Below are 19,151 nucleotides of genomic sequence, written 5' to 3'. Positions count from 1 at the left end.
TTGTCCTGATGGGGCTCACTCACCCTCTCCCTGGTGGCCAGGCTGCCTTTTTGTGCCGCAGGCTTCATTCAACCCCCGGACCTTTGTCCGTGCTGTTTTCTCTGCCTGTCACCCAGCTGCTCCCCCCACCCCCCGCCCCCAACCGCACCACACAGCTCACATGAATTCCCTGATGAACTGAGATTGTTGGGTTTGCAAGAACCAGAAACAGATTCTGGCTAACTTAAGGGGGGGGCGTGGAAGAAGACGGCTCATAGAAGGGTAAAGGGCACCCACAGAGTAAGGGGGAGACCCAGGAGCCTGCCTTAGAAAGAACTGGCACCAGGAGATGCCCAGCTTCTTGGGAGCGGTAGCTGAGGGCCCCGTCTTCAGGGCAGTGCTCTCGGGGAGAACCACACCAGCTGTCCCTTGTCCTCGGGTTCCTCCTCCTCCAGGTCATGTTCCTGGGTCAGGGAGCATCACTGTAGCTTTGCATGGATCATGTGTCCTCAACCTGGCCTGGGCTGGGGGGTGGCTTGGTGGTGGCGGTGAAAAACTCTGAGGGGCTGTCCCACCAAGATGACATTCCACATGGGAGAGTCGGCCCCAAAGGTGGGCCCAGTAGGCTACCACCTTTCATACTTCAGTTTTGGGTTGGATGTCACTTCCTTTGAAAAGCCCTAAGACAAACCAGACTTCAGTTGTACTAGTTAGGAGTGTGTTCATTTGCAAGAACAGAAAACTCAACTAAACAGGAGCCCAAGCAGATAATCGTGCCCATACAGTCATGCTGCGTGTCAAGAACCTTCCATCCTTCACTCTGCTGTCATCAGCATTGTCTGCCACCTTGGTCACTGGATAGCCCCTTAGCCCTACATATATCACTTCCTCGTGTGACTTTGTCCTCAGTAGGGGGGTGTGGTACTGCTTTTCCTTTTTATCAGGGAGGAAGGTATTTTCCAGAATCCCCTGGTAGACTTCTCCAGGTGTCTCACTGACTATAGCTAGGTCAGTTAGGATTCGGACTTCATTGCTAGTATCAAAGACCCAGCTACAGAGGCTGATACACATTAGGGGTTGATTTTCCTTTGCTGTGAGACAAGCCTAGAGGTGTGTGGTCTAGAGCTGCTAGGGCAGCCTCATGAGACCTTTGGGGGACCACACTTTCTCTCTCTTCCTGCTCTGCCATCCTTAGCATGTTTTGATCCTGGGTCATACTGTGGTCTAGGATGACTGCAGGAGCTCCAGCCATCACATCTTTGTTCCAAGGAGGAGGAAGAAAAAAAGAAGGGCCAGGGACAAAGCGTTTTTCCAGAGCTCCCTACCAGTGATTTCTGCTTATATCTCATTGGCCACCTCTAGCTGCAAGGGAGCTGGGTTTTGTGATCCTCTAGATGGATGCCTCCCCATCCTCATTACTGGTGTGGTATTGGGGAAAGGGTTATTGCTAGGCAACCAACAATATTTGCCACATAAAATCTCCATTTCTCCTTTGTGGTGTTTATAGCACGATACGCAATGGACTTATCCCAACTACTATTAATTTTCTTGTTTGGGGTTTATTCATAATAGTCATGGGCATGTTTGGTCAGTACTACAGTCCATAAAGCAGACACAGACCCCTGCTCCCGTAGAGCCTCCGTTCTAGGGGTGATGGTGGGCTTTGCGCAGCCTTGCTCAGCCCCTCCAGGGTTGGTTCCCCTAACACCCTCCCCTTCTTGTTCCGTTCCAGGGTGACTGCCAGACGCGGGAAGAGGCGGTGGCACTTGGCGTGGGCCTGTGTAACAATGGCTTCATGCACCACGGTAACCTGCCCCTTCCCTTCAGGCCAGCCTCCTGGGGGGGGTCTGTCCTGGAACAGAAGAGCTAGTAGGAACCCTGGTCACTGGGGCATTTTAGGGGGGGCGGGACGGGGGGAACTGAGGCCCAGAGAGAGCAAATGGTGGGCTGGAGGCTGCTCATCCTGCCCCTGGGGGAGCCCAGGCTAGATGCCGGTCTTGGGCCTGTAGACCCAAGCGGGGGGTTTGGGGTGGCTCAGGAATTCCCCCCCCACGCCCCTCCCACTTCTGCACTGGTGGCAACATCACCTCAGGGGTTCAGTAGGGACCAAGATGGCTGGTAATGCTTGGCTGGAAAACTGGACTGGATTTGAGGTCAAATCTGTGGACTTCCTGGGCCCTTCTCCTGGATGGGATGTGACCTCCAGGTGGGCGGTGAGGCCGGATCATGCAGGCCCGGCCCACGGGCTTCCACGGGGAGGAGAGAAGAGGGGTCTGTGGGGACAGAGGACGGGCAGGTTGTGAGTGAGAGAGGAAGGGAGCTGGGCAGGGACGTTCTCACTGCTTTTCCCGGCCTGACCCCTTAGGTCACTCTCCTTCCCACTGGAGAAGCACGGAGGAGGGGTTTAGAGCTGGCAGTCCTGAGATGATCCTGAGGTGGGAAGGTGGGCCGGAGGGAGAAACCGGTTCCACTGTCACCATTTCAAATTAAAATAGAAGTTAATGCTCTATGTGCCTGGCCTCCTCCTGAGTGCTCCCCATGTATTAATTAGTTTAATCCTGAAATGATCCTTTGATGTTGGTATTAATATCGTCCCTATTTATAAATGAGGAAATGGAAGCCCAGATAGTTAAGAGACCCGCTCAAGGTCACACAGCAAGTCGGAGCTGGGATTTGAACCCAGGCAGGCAGGCTTCGTGGGCCACACGCTTGGCCACTGAGCTCTGTGACCTTCCCACTTGCTGGCACTGGGGGAGCCCTGAGTCTCCTACCCTTTCAGCAGGACAGGTAGACTTAACTCCCACCAAGGAGCCTTTCTTCTCCTTTTAAAACATTCCCGAGGGCCTTGGCTCTTGCAGTTTCCCTGGCTTGGGGTACCCTACCTGCCTCACGCCCCCAACTTATTCAGTGTTTCTGTTTGGTTCACACCTCCCGAGGCCTCCCCAGACACCCCAGCCTAGTGGCTCTGCTCCTTCATCGTCCATGCTTAGCTCAGATTCACGCTTCTTCCTGGAGCTGTTCTCTCCCTGTCAGACTAATTCCACGCTTCCCTTGTGTCTTTGTTCATGCTGCTCTTCTCTAGCCCTTGCGTTCCTGGTGCGGGCACCGTGCTAGGCTCCGGGGAGAGCGGTGAACGAGGCAGACGAGAGTCCCGTCCTCGGGAGCTCACAGCCTAGTGTGCGCGTGTGTGTGTGTGTACGTGACTCAAGCAATGAAATAAGCCCATGTTCTGGAGCAGCGTGCGCATGTGAGGAGGACTTTGGCTTTAACTCCAGTGCGGTGGGAGTCCCGGCAGGGTTCTGAGCAGAGGAGGGCGGTGGAGGACGTCTGCGGGGGTGAGAGGGGAAGTCGAGAGCCCAGGGGAGGGTTGATGTGTGGGCCCTGGTGGTCCAGGGAAGGGGTGAGATTCTGGAAGGTCTTTTGGCCGTTCCTCCTTCCAGCTTCTGCTCTGTGCTCTAACTCAGAGGTCAGCGATCCCTCGCTGCAAAGGGCCAGATAGTAAATATTTTAGGCTTTGTAGGTCACAGGGTCTGTTACAGCTCAGCTCTGCCATCGATCGGAGCTTTAAAGCTGCTACAAGCAGTACTTAAATAAGTGGGCATGGCGGTGTGCCAATACAACTTTATTTAGAAACACAGGCAGTGGGCCATAGTTTTCTACCCCTGGTCTAGCTGCTGGGTTTGCTGTCCCTTCGACAGGATGAGAGCTGTGCCAGCAAGATGACAGGTCCCCAGGCACATCCCCTGCCTTGGAGCCGGCAGGCCTTGTTCCAGCCCTGACTCGGCTGACTCCCAGTAAGCCTCTGCCCCTCTCTGGGCCTCCGTTTCCTTATCTTTCCACTGGATCCCCTCCTCCTGTGAGCCCAGCATGCCCACGGCTCTGTGGGGTTAGGGGTGAGGACACACTCCCAGCTGCCTGTTTCGCCAGGAGAGACGGGCAGGTCAGGCCCAGTCAGGGTCATTCCCGTCCATCAGCTCCTCTCACCAAAGTCCCTCATTCCCAGAAGCCACTCTGTTCCCCGTGGGGCCCTCTGACAGCTCCATCCTTCCCGCCAATCAGCTGGGCAGAACCTCTCATTTGTGGGTGAGAGTAATTAGGGGTCCACTCCAGCTGCTATTCTGGGAAGGCTGCTGGCTGAGGACATTCTGCAGGGGGGGGGTGACTCCCAGGCAGCGCCAACACCCTCGGGGCCCCTCAGGGAGGGAAATTGCAGGGCGTGGCCCCTGCTCTCCTGTCCCTGCCACAACCTCAGAAATAAGCTAAAATGGGAAAGGGCCGAATCCCAGGGTTGTGGCTGCTGCAGGTTAGGGTGCAGAGTGGAGGGTGGAGGTGGGGCCCGGGAGCACCTCCTGTGGCGTCTGACCTGAGCTCCCGGGCCCTGAAATGCCCCTTAGGGGAAACTGAGGCTCACCGTCTCATCCCCCACCCCTCTGGAAGTTGGTGCTGTTAGGATCCCCACAGACGAGTGGGCGGAGGCTCAGAGAGGCTAAGAGGACATGAAGTCGGGCCAGGGCTGGCAGGGGTTTGAACCTGGCCAGTGGCCTTGAGCGAAACCTACATCCATCGAGTGGTGGGACCTCACCTGGCTGAGCTTCTGGACTCTGGGATTCCCGCTGATTCCCCAAACATTTCAGCCAAGACACAACATCGTGCTTCATCCTCCCACTCCCAGAGACTGTCAGCCTCATGTTTATAGTGGAGGTGAAGCCAGCCGGCCCCCGGGGCCTGGCTCCCCAGGTCTGGGCAAAGCAGCAATTTGTGTGTCTGTTTTCTCCAAAGAGGTAGTAGGGGCGGCCGGAGGAAGGCACAAACAGCTCGATGTCCTGGGAAAGGAGGAGAAAGAAAGGATCGCCTCCTCCTGCTCTTCATGTAGTCACCAAATTGGTAGACAGCCTCTGTCTTCAGCCATGGTGGGGACATCTCGAACCTCAGGCAGCTGGCTTTCCTTCTTTCAGGGGTCTGCTGACTTCAGACCCTGCCTTCCCCACACCGAGCCTGGATTAGCCTCCTTGCTGTAATTCACCCCTGTCTGCATCTAGCAGGCCAGGCTGGGTGGTATGGTGAGAAGGAGGAGCCTGCCCGCTCTGTGACCTTGTGCAGCTTATTTAGCTTCTCTGGGCCTTAGTCTCCCTACCTGTAAAAGGGGTACAGCAAATCCTTCCTCATCTGAGGAGTAAACGAACCTAAGCTTGCATCCACAGTGTGTCCGGCACTGGTAGATACTTAGTTAAATTGTAATCCACAGGGACCAGATCACATGCTGGTTGTTACTGGTTATTTGTATTCATTTTCCTGCCTTCTAGAACAGAGGTCAGACAACTTCTCGTGTAAAGCCCCAAATAGTAAATATTTTTGGCTTTGTGGGCCTTACAGCCTTTTGCAGTTATTCAGCTCTGTCACTGTGGCATGAAAGCAGCTCCAGACAATAAGTAAATAAATGGATGTGGCTGTGTTTCAATAAAACTTTATTTATGAAAAGAGGTAGTGGGCTGGATCTGGCTTATAGGGTCTGAGTTTGCTAGTCCTCATTCTAAAGTGTCTCATCATGGTCTGTTTCTGATTATTAGTGAGGGTGAACTCCTTTTCACCTACTTGCTGCCTGCTTGGGTTTCCCCATCTGGAAATTGCCTGTTCATATCCTTTGCCTATTTATCTGTTTCTCAGCTGCCTCTGGTTGATTTGTTGGAGTTTCTTTTATATTTTAGATATTTATTCCTTGTTGGTTTTAGACATTACAGTTATTTTTGAATCTGCCATTTGCCTATGGTCTTGTTATTGAACTGAAGCCCTTAATTTTATTATACTGCTTTTTTTGTGGGGGGGGTCTTGTATGAAATCTTTTTCTGCCCTAGGACAAAGGTATTTTGCATTTTGTTTGGTGAGCTTTGGTTTCCCAGTTCATAGTTAGGTCTTAAACCATCAGGAGCTTATTGTGATACATGGTTTGAGGTAGGGATCCAATTTTATTTTTTTTCCCCAAGTGAGTCAGTTTTTCCCTACATCCTCTGCAGAATACTCCGCTTGATCATCAGTATCATATGCTAAGTTCCCATAAACACATGGTCCTCTTTTGTGATTTCTGTTTTCTTCCACTGATTCTTTATCTATTTCTGCCATCATTCCACACTGTTTTTGTTACTGTGGCTTTGTAATATGTCTTTATAGCAGGTGGGGCAAGTTCAGACTTTTCAAGAGAAGTCGGAAAGCCAGACATCTATGCGAAGTATCCTAATCCGTTAGTGTTGGCCCATGATTCCCTTTAATAAAACACCATGCTCGCCAAAGCAGACTTGTCTAGGGGTTGGTTCCGGCCCGTGGTTGCCTGTTGGCAGGCGCTGCTGAGACTCCCCATGCAAGCCTGACGATGTGTTTGCAGTGCTGGAGAAGAGCGAGTTCAAGGATGAGTCCCAGTACTTCCGATTCCACGCAGATGAGGAGATGGAGGGGACCAGCTGCAAGAACAAACAGCTTCGCAACGACTTCAAGCTGGTGGAGAACATCCTGGCCAAGCGCCTGCTGGTAGGAGCAGCTCTGAAGTGCTATATCTGCCTTCCCAGGCCCAGCTGCAGCCCAGGAGCTGGGTGACCTGCCGATTATGTCTAGAGAAGTCGGGCTCAACTGGGAGCACCCGAGTATGGGAATTCCAGGGGGTGGCTGGCGACACTTCACGGGCCAAGACTACCTTCTTTATGAAGAGATTGGGCTTGCTGGCTCCCTTTCCTCTCCTTTCCTTCTCCCCCCGCCCACCCCATGTCCCAGCTTAGTGTCGTGCAGAGACGTTGGCCCCCTGACATGGCTCATCCGGGATACCAAAGCCTTTGGTCTTCTGGTGGTGCCCTGTCCATGTGCAGTTGCTGTAAATACCCTTGCAGTTGAGGGAGAACATTTACCAGCCCGTTCAGCTATTTCTCCAACGTAGCCTTCCAAATCCTGTTTCTTTGCCTACCGATGACCAGCCGCCTCCATCTTCATGCCTGGTCCGCAGGAGGTGGCCGAGAGGGAGGCTCAGCAGGTTAGATCTCCTACAACAACCAGAGTTGGGGCTAATTTCTGACTCATATGAAGATGGCACCATTAACTTCTCTCCTGTGGTACTTACGGGGGTCCCATAAATATGGAGATCCCATTTCTCCCACTATAAAACCCACCAGTGCCTTCATCATGCTTGGGATGAATCCAGTTTCTCATCATGGTCTACAAGACTCTCCCTACCTCTCCAGCTTCATCTCCTGTGTTCTCCCCTCCCTCATCCTACCCCAGCCACTCTGATCTCCTTTCTTATCCTTGAGTACTATGGGCCTGACTCAGGGCCTTTGCACATGCTATGCCCTCTGCCCGGAACACTTTTTCCATTCTTCATGAAGTTCTGTTCCTCATTTCATTCAGGTCTCAGCTCAGGTAACTCCTCCTCCGGGACCCCTGCCACACCATGGTCTATCCCTTTAAGTGCTTTATTTTAATTCAGACTATATACACTCCCTGTATCACATTCTATATTTCTTTGCTCATTTGTTTGTAGTCTGCCTTCCCCACTAGATAGTCGGCTGCAGCAGGGCAGGAACTGTCTTGTCTTGTCCAACACTGTTTCCAGTGCCCAGTAAAGCACCTGGCTCATGTAATAGGCAGCAGCTCAGGAACTATTCGTTGAACAAATGAATGCATTTCTCGGTATTCCCCCCACCACTGAACCCCCAAACCTCCCAACCTGCTTGCCACCCTGCAGTGGGGAGGGACTGCTCCTCCCTAAACTCCTTTCCTGTCCCCAAGTTCTTGGTGGCTGGACACCTTTGGATCTGTTTTATTCATTAAGCCAGCAAATTCTTACTGAGCACGTACAGTTTGCCAGCAGATGGGGGACAGTGGTATATAACCGAGGAGACTTGGTGCTCAGGTTGGGAGGAGAAAGGGGAGGTTGGGAGGGGAAAGGGGAGATAGGCGGTGAAAAGCAAAAAGTTTGTGATCAGCACCAGCCTGAGGCACGAGCCAGGTGGTGTGTCTTCACTTGACGGGTACGTATTGAGCACCTACTGTGTACTGAGTGCTCTTTGTATTTAACTTCATCCTGCCGTGCACCCCTACTCCATGTAGGTCTGGGGCACAAGGAGCTGGTAGGATCATGGTCTCCTCGGGGCCAGGGTGGGGCTGGCTGCAGGCTCCCCTCCCCATCTCACTGGGTTTCTCCTGCCTTGGGCCCTCAGATCCTGCCCCAGGAGGAGGACTACGGCTTTGACATCGAGGAGAAGAACAAGGCCATAGTGGTGAAGTCGGTCCAGCGGGGCTCGCTGGCTGAGGTGAGGCCTCTCAGAGGGGCCACCTGCGATGTCCATGGTTCCTCCTTGCTCGTTGTCCTGTGGGGGCACACTCAGGCCAGAGCGGGCTCGCCTGCAGTCTCTGCAGGGAGCTGCGAGAGAGCCCCCTGCTCGGGGCTGTCCTCCCAGCGTGTGCGCCCCCGGCTCCCCTCATGGCCCCATGGGGAGGTGCAGGAGAAAAGCGGGTTTCTGAATCAGGTAGTTGAATAGGACAAGTTGGTGGCTGTGCCATGGACCTGACCTGTAGGCGAGGGAGGAGGGAGAGCCTGGGCAGGCCAAGGGTTCAGCCCTGGTCCTCCCAGCTGCCCCCAGGGCTGTGGAGGTGGGGGGGAGGCACCTGCCGCACTGTCTGGGCGCTCTGCCCGTGTCCTTGTAGTGGTTAGGGGGGCTTTGGGCTGCAGGGGGCCACGTGCTCGCCTCCCAGTGGCTGGAGCCATTACGTAGGTGGTTAGAAGAAGGGGGCTGGGCGTCTCGGTTCAGGGTCAGGACCTCTGGCCTTCCTGGCCAAGCCGTCATGGTCACAGGGTGGCCGCCCCAGTTCGATGCCTTGTGTCCTCACATGGCAGGTGGGAAGCAGGGACAGGTTAGGGCAATTTCTCCTCAAGGAAAACGTCTTTCCCGTTAGCACCTGCAGTAGGCTTCCCTTCAGAGCTCATTGGCTGGAACTGCGCCTCCCCAGCCACTTAACTGCTCCCCACAGCGGGGAGCGGGGTTGCCTTGGGGGGCTCACTCTGGGCACGCTCGGTCCCTGGGCTGGCCGTGTGCTGCCTGAGCACAGCCAGGGTTCCCGGTGAGGAGAAAGGGAGGCTAGTAACCTGGTGCGTGTCTCCCCCAACACCCCCCGCCAAGATGGCTGGCCTGCAGGTGGGGAGGAAGATCTATTCCGTCAACGAGGATCTGGTGTTCCTGAGGCCCTTTGCTGAGGTGGAGTCCATCCTTAACCAGTCTTTCTGCTCCCGCCGCCCACTGCGCCTCCTGGTAGCCACCAAGGCCAAAGAGTGAGTGTCCCCGTGATGGGGTGTCGGCCCATCTTCCTCTCGGGCTGAGGAATTGCCTGAGTGCCAGGGGTGGTGGCGGGGGGCCCCGAGCTGTCCTGGTTCCCCGTGGATGGGGCTCATTCTACAGGCACGTGACACGAAGCTGCTACTTTCATTCATTCAACAGAAGTTTATTGAGCGCCCACTAGGTGCTGAGTGGTGTTTCAGGCCCTGGGGATCCAGCCATGTCTGGGTGGACACATTCCTACCCTTCATAGATCTCAGTCTAGTTGGAGGGTAGGGCAGGAGACAGACAGTAAAACAAAACAGAGAAGTAAGAGACACAGTGAACTGGGAGGTAGTAAGCCTGGGCCAGTCTCTACAGCTGGGAAAGGAGGTGGGCCGTGTGGAGGGATGGCGGTCACCTCAGAACTGAGGTGAAGACTGAGGAGGGAAGAGAGAGAGTCAAGGGAGGAAGAGCGCTCCAGGCAGAGGAGACAGCCAGTGCAAAGGTCCTGGGGTGGAACCATGGCTTATATCTTTGAGCAACAGTGAGGAAGCTGATGGGGTGGAGCAGAGTGAGTGAGAGGGAGGGGTGGGTGATGAGGCCCACCAGACAAGGGAGACCAGGCCTTGTAGGACTTTGTGCCCATGGTAAGGACCATGGAGCCACTGGGAGGTTCTGAGCAGAGGCAAGGCATGATGTGACATAGGTTCTGGAAGAATCCCTCTGGCTGCAGGTGGAGACTAGATTGTCAGGGGCAAAGGTGGAAGCAGGGAGTGGTGAGAAGTGGTCGGAGGCCAGATATAGGTGCAGGGAGAAGCATTTTCTATTTTAAAAATTGTGCATTTGGTTTTCTTTTCTCTCTTCTATTTAAGGCAAATGCTCCCGGTTTCCTATTGACGGGAGTGATGGAAAGTTTTAACTATGATTCTTCCAGTGAGAAAGGCAAGCCAGTTTAGGGAAGATGATTGATAGTTTGGTATGTGGAAGTGGCAGAAATCACCCAGGGGAATGTGCCTGCTTAAAGTTCTGGAAATGCCTGGGGCTTGAGAACAGGCTCCCTAGATGGTTTTATCTGGCAGGTGGGGGTAGGAGGATGATCCTGAGGCCCACTGTGGGGGACATGCCCTTGACAGGGAAGCAGATAGCTGCATCGAAGCCGCTGGATGAATGTCGCCCACCGCATGGCCCTGGGCGGGCGCAGCTCCCTCTGCTCTCGCCTTCCACCTGCGGAATGGCCAAGACCTGGCCTTTCGAACTGCGTTCTCTAGGGGACACTCGTGGGCATTTTTCTAGAGTCAGCACCAAGATGTTCTGAGTCACTTCTCACCCTCCTCTCTGTGATTGTTGAACAAAGTATTCGCTGCCTATGGGGCTGGTTTGACCACCAAGAGGCCCCCTCTCACCAAGAGACTGACAGAGAAGGCGTAGGAGGGTGACCTGGGATTTCTGTGCATGGATTCAATCTCCAAGGGCAGGACGGGTGGTTCTGAGTCATTAAAGATGCCAGAGGTATGGGCTCTGGTTAAATGAGGTTTGTCTATCTCTTTGGGAGCTGAAAGTCTAGCATTGCTACTCCTTTGGGAGGGATTTCCCCAAAGTCTGGGAGGCAGGGGCTCCCAGGGTGGCCCCCTGGGCTATTGGGCATAATACTCCTTTCTCTTACGTCTGTTCCTACCTGGTGCAGGATCATCAAAGTTCCTGACCATCCAGAGGCTCTGTGCTTCCAGATCCGTGGAGCTGCCCCGCCGTACGTCTACGCCGTGGGCAGAGGTGAGCCTCGCAGACATAGAGGGGGGCCTTGGGAGACGGGTCTGTGTGTGTGACCAGCAGGCCTGTGCTTCATTAGCCCTTCCTTTCCTCGCCTGGAACAAAGGCGTGCAAGCGCTGACATCTCTGCGGGTCAGGTAGTCACAAACAGATGGCTGAGGGCAACGCATAGGGAATGGTAGGGACTATGGCAAGGTGAAAAAAGACATGCTCACTTTAAAAGGGGTTAGTTTTTCCTCAGCTCAAGCTCATTATTGCCAGGTAGGAATGAGTTTTTAAAGGAAGCCGGAAATGGGAATTTTGGCCACACTTCTGTGGTCAGATCCAGCCCAAGGGCCAACAGTCAGAGACCCCTGCTTTCGTGGTGCCTCCTTATGTGCTGCTTAGGGGGTAACTCTCTCCTGGAGATGAGACCAGATAGTTCTGAGGTTCTGGGCTCCGAGCCCTCTTTGTATCTGAGGGCCCCACTTTTCAAGTTGAAACATGAACTGTCCACTTTTGTGGTCAGAGTTGTACTTGTAACACAAGTTGATGAAGAAAACACATATCACGGCAGAAAGCTACCAAGAATTTGTTAACTATTTTAAAGTGGGTTTTTATTTTCTCCTTAATGCAGTGGTTCTTGACTGGGGGCACTTTCACCCCACAGAGGGCATCTACACTCTCTGGAGACATCTTTGGTTGTCAGAACTGGGGGTGGGGAGGCTACTGGCCTCTCAAGGGTAGAGGCCAGGGAGGCTGCTGAACAGCCTGAGCCTGCACAGGGGCCCCACGGCAGAGGCTTACCCGGCCCCCAAATGTCAGTGGTACCGAGGTGAGAAGGCCTGCCTTGTAGCATCTACAAGAGAAGAATAGGTGTTTGTAGGTGAATCAGACTAAAATAGTAAAGCAGCTACTATTTCTTGAGCACTTACTAAGGACAGGACAGGGGGCTAAATGCTTTAGACATTTAGCTCCCCGAATCTCTCGAGAACCCTCTGAGTAGATATTATTAGTGTCCTCCTCTGACAGATGAGGAGCCCAAGGCGCAGAGAGGTTGGGGAGTGTGCCGGAAGGCACAGGTGGTCAGTGCCAGAGCCACGTTTTGAACACCAGCCCCTGGGTCCGGGCCAGTACTTGTCACCATCACACCAAGCAGGCCTGATCTTCTCTCAGGCACGGATGGAGCTTGGCATTCATCTGTATTTCCAGACTCTTCCTGTTAACCACAAAAAACCCTGGGGGCCAAGACCTGTAGTTTGGGAGCCATGGTATACCCAAAAAAGCATGCACTTGAAGTCTGGTAGACCTGGGTTCGAATCCTGACTTCTCCTCGCCAAGTGACCTTGAGAAAGTCACTTTGCCTTTCTGAGCCTTTGTTTCCCTGTCTGCAAAATGGGGCTGATCCTGTCACGGGATCACAGGTTGTTGAGGGATTTTAAAGGAGATGAAGCTCTAGAGTGAAACATACCCGGGTTCAAGTCTAGCCTTCCTTGCTCTGTGACCTTGGGCTCGCTGCTACTTCTCTGAGCCTCAGTTTCTTCTGCAAAATGGGAATGCCAGTCCCTGTCCTACCTACCGGAGTGGGTTGGAGAGTGGCTCTAGGGTGGGAGGGATGGGGGTGGAATGTCTGGGTGTGTGTGGGGGGGGTTGGGGTGGTGGGTGGGGTAGGGGACAGCGTTCATCTGGTCACTTGCCCTCGCCTGCCGCTGCCCCAGGCTCTCTGCCTTGCGTCCACCCTCAGACACTCCTGTTCCCTTAGGCTCCGAGGCTGCGGCTGCAGGGCTCTGTGCTGGCCAGTGCATCCTGAAGGTCAATGGCAACAACGTGGTGAGCGATGGTGCGCCGGAGGTCCTAGAGCATTTCCAGGCATTCCGGAACTGCCAAGAAGAGGCCCTGGTGAGCCAGCCAGCAGCCAACGGGATCGGGGAAGCCCTGCTGAGTGGGGCGGGGAGCTGAGGGCCACCTCCCTTCCTTGTGGGGAAGTCTGAAGGCACCCCAGCATTTGGGGTGGGGTGGGGCTGCCTACCTTGCAGGGCTGAGCTGGGCTTGGGCTCTTGCGTGCTCTGTCTGCCTGAACCAGAGGAGCTGGGCCGTGATACCTCACGGTCTCAATTGTCACAGCTGTGACATGGGTGTGATAAGACCCTCTTTTCTCACTACATAGCACATCGGGCGAAGAGTTGATGGTAAAAGTTGATGTTGTAGTTGGGTTGGGGGCCTGGGTTCCTGGGGTGGGTGGCACTCATTCATTGGTTCATCCAGTAAGCTGTTTATTGAACACCTGCTATGTACCCGGCATGTTTGTGGGCCCTGGGGCTGGCTGTGGGAGAGACAGCGGGTCTGCTCCCATGGGTCTGACCTTGTTTTCAAAGGCTCCCCCCTCCTCTGGCTTCTCTGCGGAGCATAGACTCTGGAGGGTGAGGGCGGAGCATGATTGAAGGTCCCTCAGGAGGGGTCCAGAGTGAAGTCTTAGAGGACTCTCCAAAGATGGTGTCACCAGCAGGCTAGAAGCCTGGGCTTTGGAGTCAGGGAACGGGCTGCCCCTTAGCCCCGTCCGTTCCTCCCCGGGCTCCTGGTGTCGTGGCGCCCTCTTACTCTGCCCTTCTGGTAGGGTCTGTACCAGTGGGTCTACCACACGCACGAGGATGCCCAGGAGGCCCCCGGCGAGGACCCCCAGTGTGACTCAGGTAACGGGACAGGCGGGCCGTGTGGCTGAGACTCCAGCGGGGACTGGTCCTCTTCTGTGTCCATGCTCCTCCCTGCTCCTGGCCAGGCTGTGTTGCTGCCATCAGCTCTGTGTTACTTGCGGCTTGCAGCTGTAACACAGTGCCCCCCCCCGCCCCCCCCCCCCCCCCAGTTACTATCTCATAGCACAGGAGGTCAGACGTCCGCAGTGAGTCTCACTAGGCCATCAGGCAGGTGTCAGCGAGGTTCTGTTCCTTTCGGGGGCTCTAGGGGAGAATCTATGTACTTGCCTGTTGCAGCTTCTAGCAGCTTCCTGCATTCCTGGGCACGTGGTCCCTTCCTCCATCTTGAGAGCCAGCGGCGTTGGCCTGAGTCCCCCTCACACTGCCCTCCCTCTCCAATTCTGACTCTTCTGCCTCTGTCTTCCCCATGTAAAGGATGGTGTGGTCACATTGGGCTCGTGTGGATAGCCCAGGATAATCTCCTTATTATAAAGTCAGTTGTTTAACAAACTTAATTCCGTCTGCAACCATAATCCTCCCCTTGCCATGGAACAGCATATTTACAGGGTCCGTCCGGGGGTAGGGCACGGGCATCTTTTGGGGGCCAGTATTCGGTCCACCGCAAGCTCCCATCTTTATCTCTAGCCCAGCCTCAGCTCTAGACTCCAGACCCGTCTTTCTACCTGCCATCCCTGGGATGTCCATCAGGCATGGCACGCTGAGCATGACCCAAATTGAAATCCTAACCTCCCCCTGAAATTCGGTCCTCCCCTAAGTGTCCCTGCTCCATCCTTCCGTATTCTTAGGCCCCAAACCTCGGAGTACGTCTTGACTGTTCTCTTTCTCCTCTCTCCCTCCACCTTGATCCCAGCAGCATGCCTGTTGCCCTACCTTCCTCCCACATCCAGAATCTGACCACTTCCCACCCCCTCCATCACTGCCTGGCCTAAGCCACCATCATTTCTTACCAGGACACCTGCAGTAGCCTGCTCACTGTTCTCCCTGTCCTCCTACAGGCTATTCTCAAAAAACAGAACAGAACCTTCTGGTGGCTCTTACCCTACTCCAGGCAGAGCCCGCATCCTCCTCCTCATGGTCTAACAGCCTAGGCCTGGCTCTCCAGCCGTACCTCCTAGCACTTTTCATCTGGTGCTCTCTGCTCCATCTACTCCAGTCTCTTGCTCTCAAATTCCAAATGTACTCCTGCCCCAGGGCCTTTGCACTTGCAGTCTCCCCCTGCCTCGCCTGCTCTCCTCCAGAGTACTTCTTACCTCATGCTCCTCACCTCACTCAGCTCTCTGCTCAGATGTCACCTTGTCAGGGAGGCCACCTGAGTGCCCTGGTTAAGCACTTTCTGTTCCTCAGTGTCTCTTTATTCTATTTTATTTTTCTTCACTGAGAGTATTACTTAACATATCATATAGCTGTTTGTCTGTTGTTTTCCCCACTAGAGCAGAAAATCCACGCGGGCAGGGGTTTTGTTTGCTTTCTTCCTTGCTGGATCCTCAGAGCCTAGAACTGTGCATGGTACATCGTAGGCACTCAGTAAATGTGTCGTTTGAATAGTAGCCTGTTTTCTCCAGTGGCTTCTCTGGATTCTGCCCTGTATTTCTGCTGGGCTGGAGGTAGAGAGGCAGAGGCTGTGGGAAGAGTAGGGGCTTTGGATGCCTCTGCACCTGACATCTGTGGGCTCCTCGCTGGTACATTCAGGGTCAGCAAAGAACAGGGTTTATGGGGTTGTTTGGGGAGCCATCCCCCTACTGCTGAAGGACACACAGCCTGGCAGAGGGATCCTGAAGGGGACAGGCTGATGGGGAGGGAGGAGAGGCCAACGGGCAGCTCTGAGCCTGCTTTATGCCCTCAGAGAGGAAAGGGCTGTAGGCCTTCTTCCCCAGCAGGTGGGGGACCCCTGATAATGCTGGTCAAATATGCCGAGAGGAGCTGACAGTTTCTGGTCTTCTGTTCAACAAGGAGAAGCACCCGCTATCTGCCAGGCACTGTTCTAGGAGCTGGGGGTCCATAAAAACATTGGTTTCTCTTTCACATGCTGTTTTCTGCCTGTGGTGGTTCTAGCGACTCGGAATCCACAGTTGAAAAAGAGAATGTCTCCTCTTTGTAGATCCAACAAAAGTCCCGGACTTGACCCTCATTGGCCTCGCTTGGGTCACATGGTCGTTTCTTCAGTCTGGCTCCAAGGTAGACAGGGTTTCTGTCCTCATGGTGCTGACATGAGGGGGGACAGACCGGGAACAGAAAAACTGACAGGTGGTGACATAGTACGGATGTGAGGGAGTAAGACAGTCCTGGTGGGTGTGTTGAGAGGTACTCTTCAGAGCGGGTGGAAAGGAGAGCACTTCAGTAAAGTGCCTGCTTCATTTCCTAGATGTGTCACTAGTGTCACTACCTAGCTGTGTGGCCTCTGAGGAATCACTTAGACTCTCTGGGCCCATGTAAATTAGGACTGAAACGGGGCTACGTAAAAACAGTGGCTCAGCAAACTAAAGAGTGAGTAGGGTCAAGCAAGCTTCAGGTCTGGGCTCTGTCCATTTCTCTGTATCGTCTCAGGAAGAGTCGCTCTCTTTTGGTCCAGTGCTCGGCTGTGCTCCCTCTGTGTTTTCTGCATGTGGTGGTTCTAGCGGCTCGGAATCCCATTGAAAAAGAATGTCTGGTTCTCTTTGTAGATTCAACAAAAGTCCCAGACTTGACTCTCATTGGCCTGGCTCGGGTCACGTGCTTGTTCCTGAACCAATCATTGCAAATAAGGGAAATCGGATTGCTGATTGGCCAGGCCTGTTCCTCTGGGGAAGGGTACGGTTAGGGCTTCCCTCTTCTGAGCCACGGAGACTGGGAATGGGGCACAAAGGTTGGTTCCCAGAAGGAAAATCAAGGACAAGGAGTGAGTGAGAGTGGGCTGGCCAGAATGGTCAGAGCTGCAGCACAGGCTTCATCCCCCTGACGTGTCCCACGTGAGCCACTGCGGTGCTGGGTCGGGGGCCGGCTGGGCTGGGGGGTGGTGCCCCCTCCTCAGGGCGGTCTGTCCCTTTGGCTTCCAGACTTCCCCCTGCTGTCCCTGGGGCCCCAGCTGAGCCTGCATGAGGACAGCCCTGTGGTCACCCTGACCGTGGACAACGTACACTTGGAGCATGGCGTGGTGTATGAGTATGTGAGCACCGCAGGTGTCAAGTGCCATGTGCTGGAGAAGATCGTGGAGCCCCGTGGCTGCTTCAGCCTCGCTGCCAAGGTCTCACTGGGTGCTGCCCTGCCCTGGGGGATGGAGCACCTCATTCTCAGTTCCTCAAACTTAGCCTGGAGCCCTGAAGTCTAGTCGCCACCCCACCACTTGGTAGCTGTGGGATTTAGGAGAGTAGCTTTTTTTTTTTTTTCCCTCTTTAGCCTCAGCTTATTTATCTGCAAAATGGGCCAGTAACAGATGCTATCTCCCAGGGTTATTACTAGGCATACAGGAACCACTGTAGATAAACTGCTTAAGACCTTCCTTGGTGCACAGTGAGTGCTGAGTGGTTGTTCATGTTTCTGTAGATCCTCAAGGCGTTTGCTGCCGATGACAGTGTCTTTGTGCAGAACTGTGGGCGGCTCATGGCCCTGAACAACAACATCAAGACCATGTCCCACTACGAGTTCCGTAACATCTGTGACACCAAACTGGAGAGCATCGGCCAGAGAATCGCCTGCTATCAGGAGGTACCTGCACCCCAGAGGGTCTCAGCCTGGGGTATTTTGGTTGTAAATGTCAAAATCCAACCCGACGTAGATTAAACAAACAGGAACATTTATTGGTTTATGTTACTGAAGAGTCCAAAGATGAACTTCAGGCATGGTTGCATCCAGGTGCTCAAACAGCCATCACACCATCACGAGAATGTGGCTTCTCTCCTTCTCGTGCCTTTGCTTTCCTGTGTTGGCTTCGGCTTCAGGCAGGCCCTTCTTGCATGGTGACAAAATGGTTCCCAGTAGCTCTAGCCTTAGCGACCCCAGTAGAAAAGGAACTCAGTGGGAACTCTTATTGGCTTGGCTTGGGTCCCTTGTCTAGCCCTGTACCAATCACTGCAGGATTGGGAAGGCCAGCCTTCCCTACACCTCACGGACTGTGGGTTGGGGAGAGATGGTTCCTCAAGGATAGCTCAGGGCAGCTAAGATGAAGAAATGAATGTGGGTAGGGACTTGGAGGCCTTAGATTTCTCTATACCTTCCCTGAAATCTGGATGCAGTGAAAGGCAGTGTAGAGGAATCCAGTTTTTCCATTTGAAGCTATTGGCATTTGTCCAGGTTTGGAATGTCTAGCCTAGGCTAGGATGAAGTGGGTGCTGGGGGTGGGCCAGCATTCCCAGGCCCCTGAATCATGACCCCATGTCCCCCACCTTTCTTAGTTTGCAGCCCAACTGAAGAGCAGGGTCAGCCCACCCTTCAAACAAGCATCCCTGGAACCCCATCCGCTGTGTGGCCTGGACTTCTGCCCCACCAATTGCCACGTCAACCTCATGGAAGTGTCCTACCCCAAGACCACTCCCTCAGTTGGCAGGTCCTTCAGTATCCGTTTCGGTCGTAAACCCTCCCTCATCGGCCTTGACCCTGAGCAAGGTAACTGCATGTGTCTGTTAGATGTTGTGTTCAGGTCTATAGATATATAAATGGAACCATGTCAGGACACCAGCAGTCCAGGGCTAGAATGGTGGCTCCCCAGTCAGTCATCCCCACCATCTCTAGATGTGGCTTCCTTCCTGAAGGATGCCTTATGATATAAAGTAGCTGCTGGAGTACCAGCCATCATGTCTGTATTCCAGTCAGGAAAAGTTTCATGGTAGTTAAAAGTATATTAGCACCAAACTGAAACTTTCTTCTTGAAGTCATCTAGTGGATTAAAAGAATATTTAACAGGGAGTTTTTCTCACTCACTGGGATCCTCGAAATAGGTTTGTATATTTCTGTCTAAGGGGTATAGGGGTGCCTGGAGGCTGTTTCCAAGTGAGCTCCCCCTCCCTCCACTGTAGGCCACCTGAACCCCATGTCCTATACCCAGCACTGTATCACCACCATGGCTGCCCCATCCTGGAAGTGCCTGCCTGCGGCGGACGGGGACCCCCAATACCAGGGCCTCAACGACAGCGGCTTTGGGTCAGCCAGTGAAACCATTGGCCAGGAGGACCGGGGCCTGAGCTTCCTACTCAAGCAGGAGGACCGTGAGATCCAGGGAGCATACCGGCAGCTCTTCACCAAACTGGATGTGGCCCTGAAGGAGATGAAGCAGTATGTCACCCAGATCAACAGGTGCGCTCCGACTCCAGAGGGAACAGGGCAGGGAGGGGGAGGGTCAGCATTTGCCAGCCTCAGCAATGGCGACATTTTGGGTAGAATAACCCTTTGTAGTGGGGGGGGGGCTGTCGGGTACCTTATAGGCGACTTAGCGATGCCCCTGGTCTCTATC

General features: G+C 54.0%; 1 protein-coding gene across 1 annotated transcript in view; it reads left to right on the top strand.

Moving 5' to 3' along the window:
* The window catches only part of PREX1 (phosphatidylinositol-3,4,5-trisphosphate dependent Rac exchange factor 1), a 175,966-nt gene that overhangs the window by 132,894 nt on the left and 23,921 nt on the right, over positions 1-19,151 (top strand). The window contains exons 15-25 of the mRNA XM_036099072.2: positions 1,712-1,784; positions 6,356-6,498; positions 8,178-8,270; positions 9,138-9,286; positions 10,957-11,042; positions 12,781-12,917; positions 13,633-13,708; positions 16,762-16,949; positions 17,249-17,410; positions 18,097-18,307; positions 18,718-18,994. Of these exons, the coding sequence (XP_035954965.1) occupies positions 1,712-1,784; positions 6,356-6,498; positions 8,178-8,270; positions 9,138-9,286; positions 10,957-11,042; positions 12,781-12,917; positions 13,633-13,708; positions 16,762-16,949; positions 17,249-17,410; positions 18,097-18,307; positions 18,718-18,994 (1,595 nt within the window). The remainder of the gene's footprint in view (positions 1-1,711; positions 1,785-6,355; positions 6,499-8,177; positions 8,271-9,137; positions 9,287-10,956; positions 11,043-12,780; positions 12,918-13,632; positions 13,709-16,761; positions 16,950-17,248; positions 17,411-18,096; positions 18,308-18,717; positions 18,995-19,151) is intronic.

The sequence above is a fragment of the Halichoerus grypus genome, chromosome 10, assembly GCF_964656455.1.
Source record: "Halichoerus grypus chromosome 10, mHalGry1.hap1.1, whole genome shotgun sequence".
Taxonomy (NCBI): Eukaryota; Metazoa; Chordata; class Mammalia; order Carnivora; family Phocidae; genus Halichoerus; species Halichoerus grypus.
The sequence above is the reverse complement of the archived record's forward strand: the minus strand, read 5'-3'. Positions and strand labels throughout refer to the sequence as shown.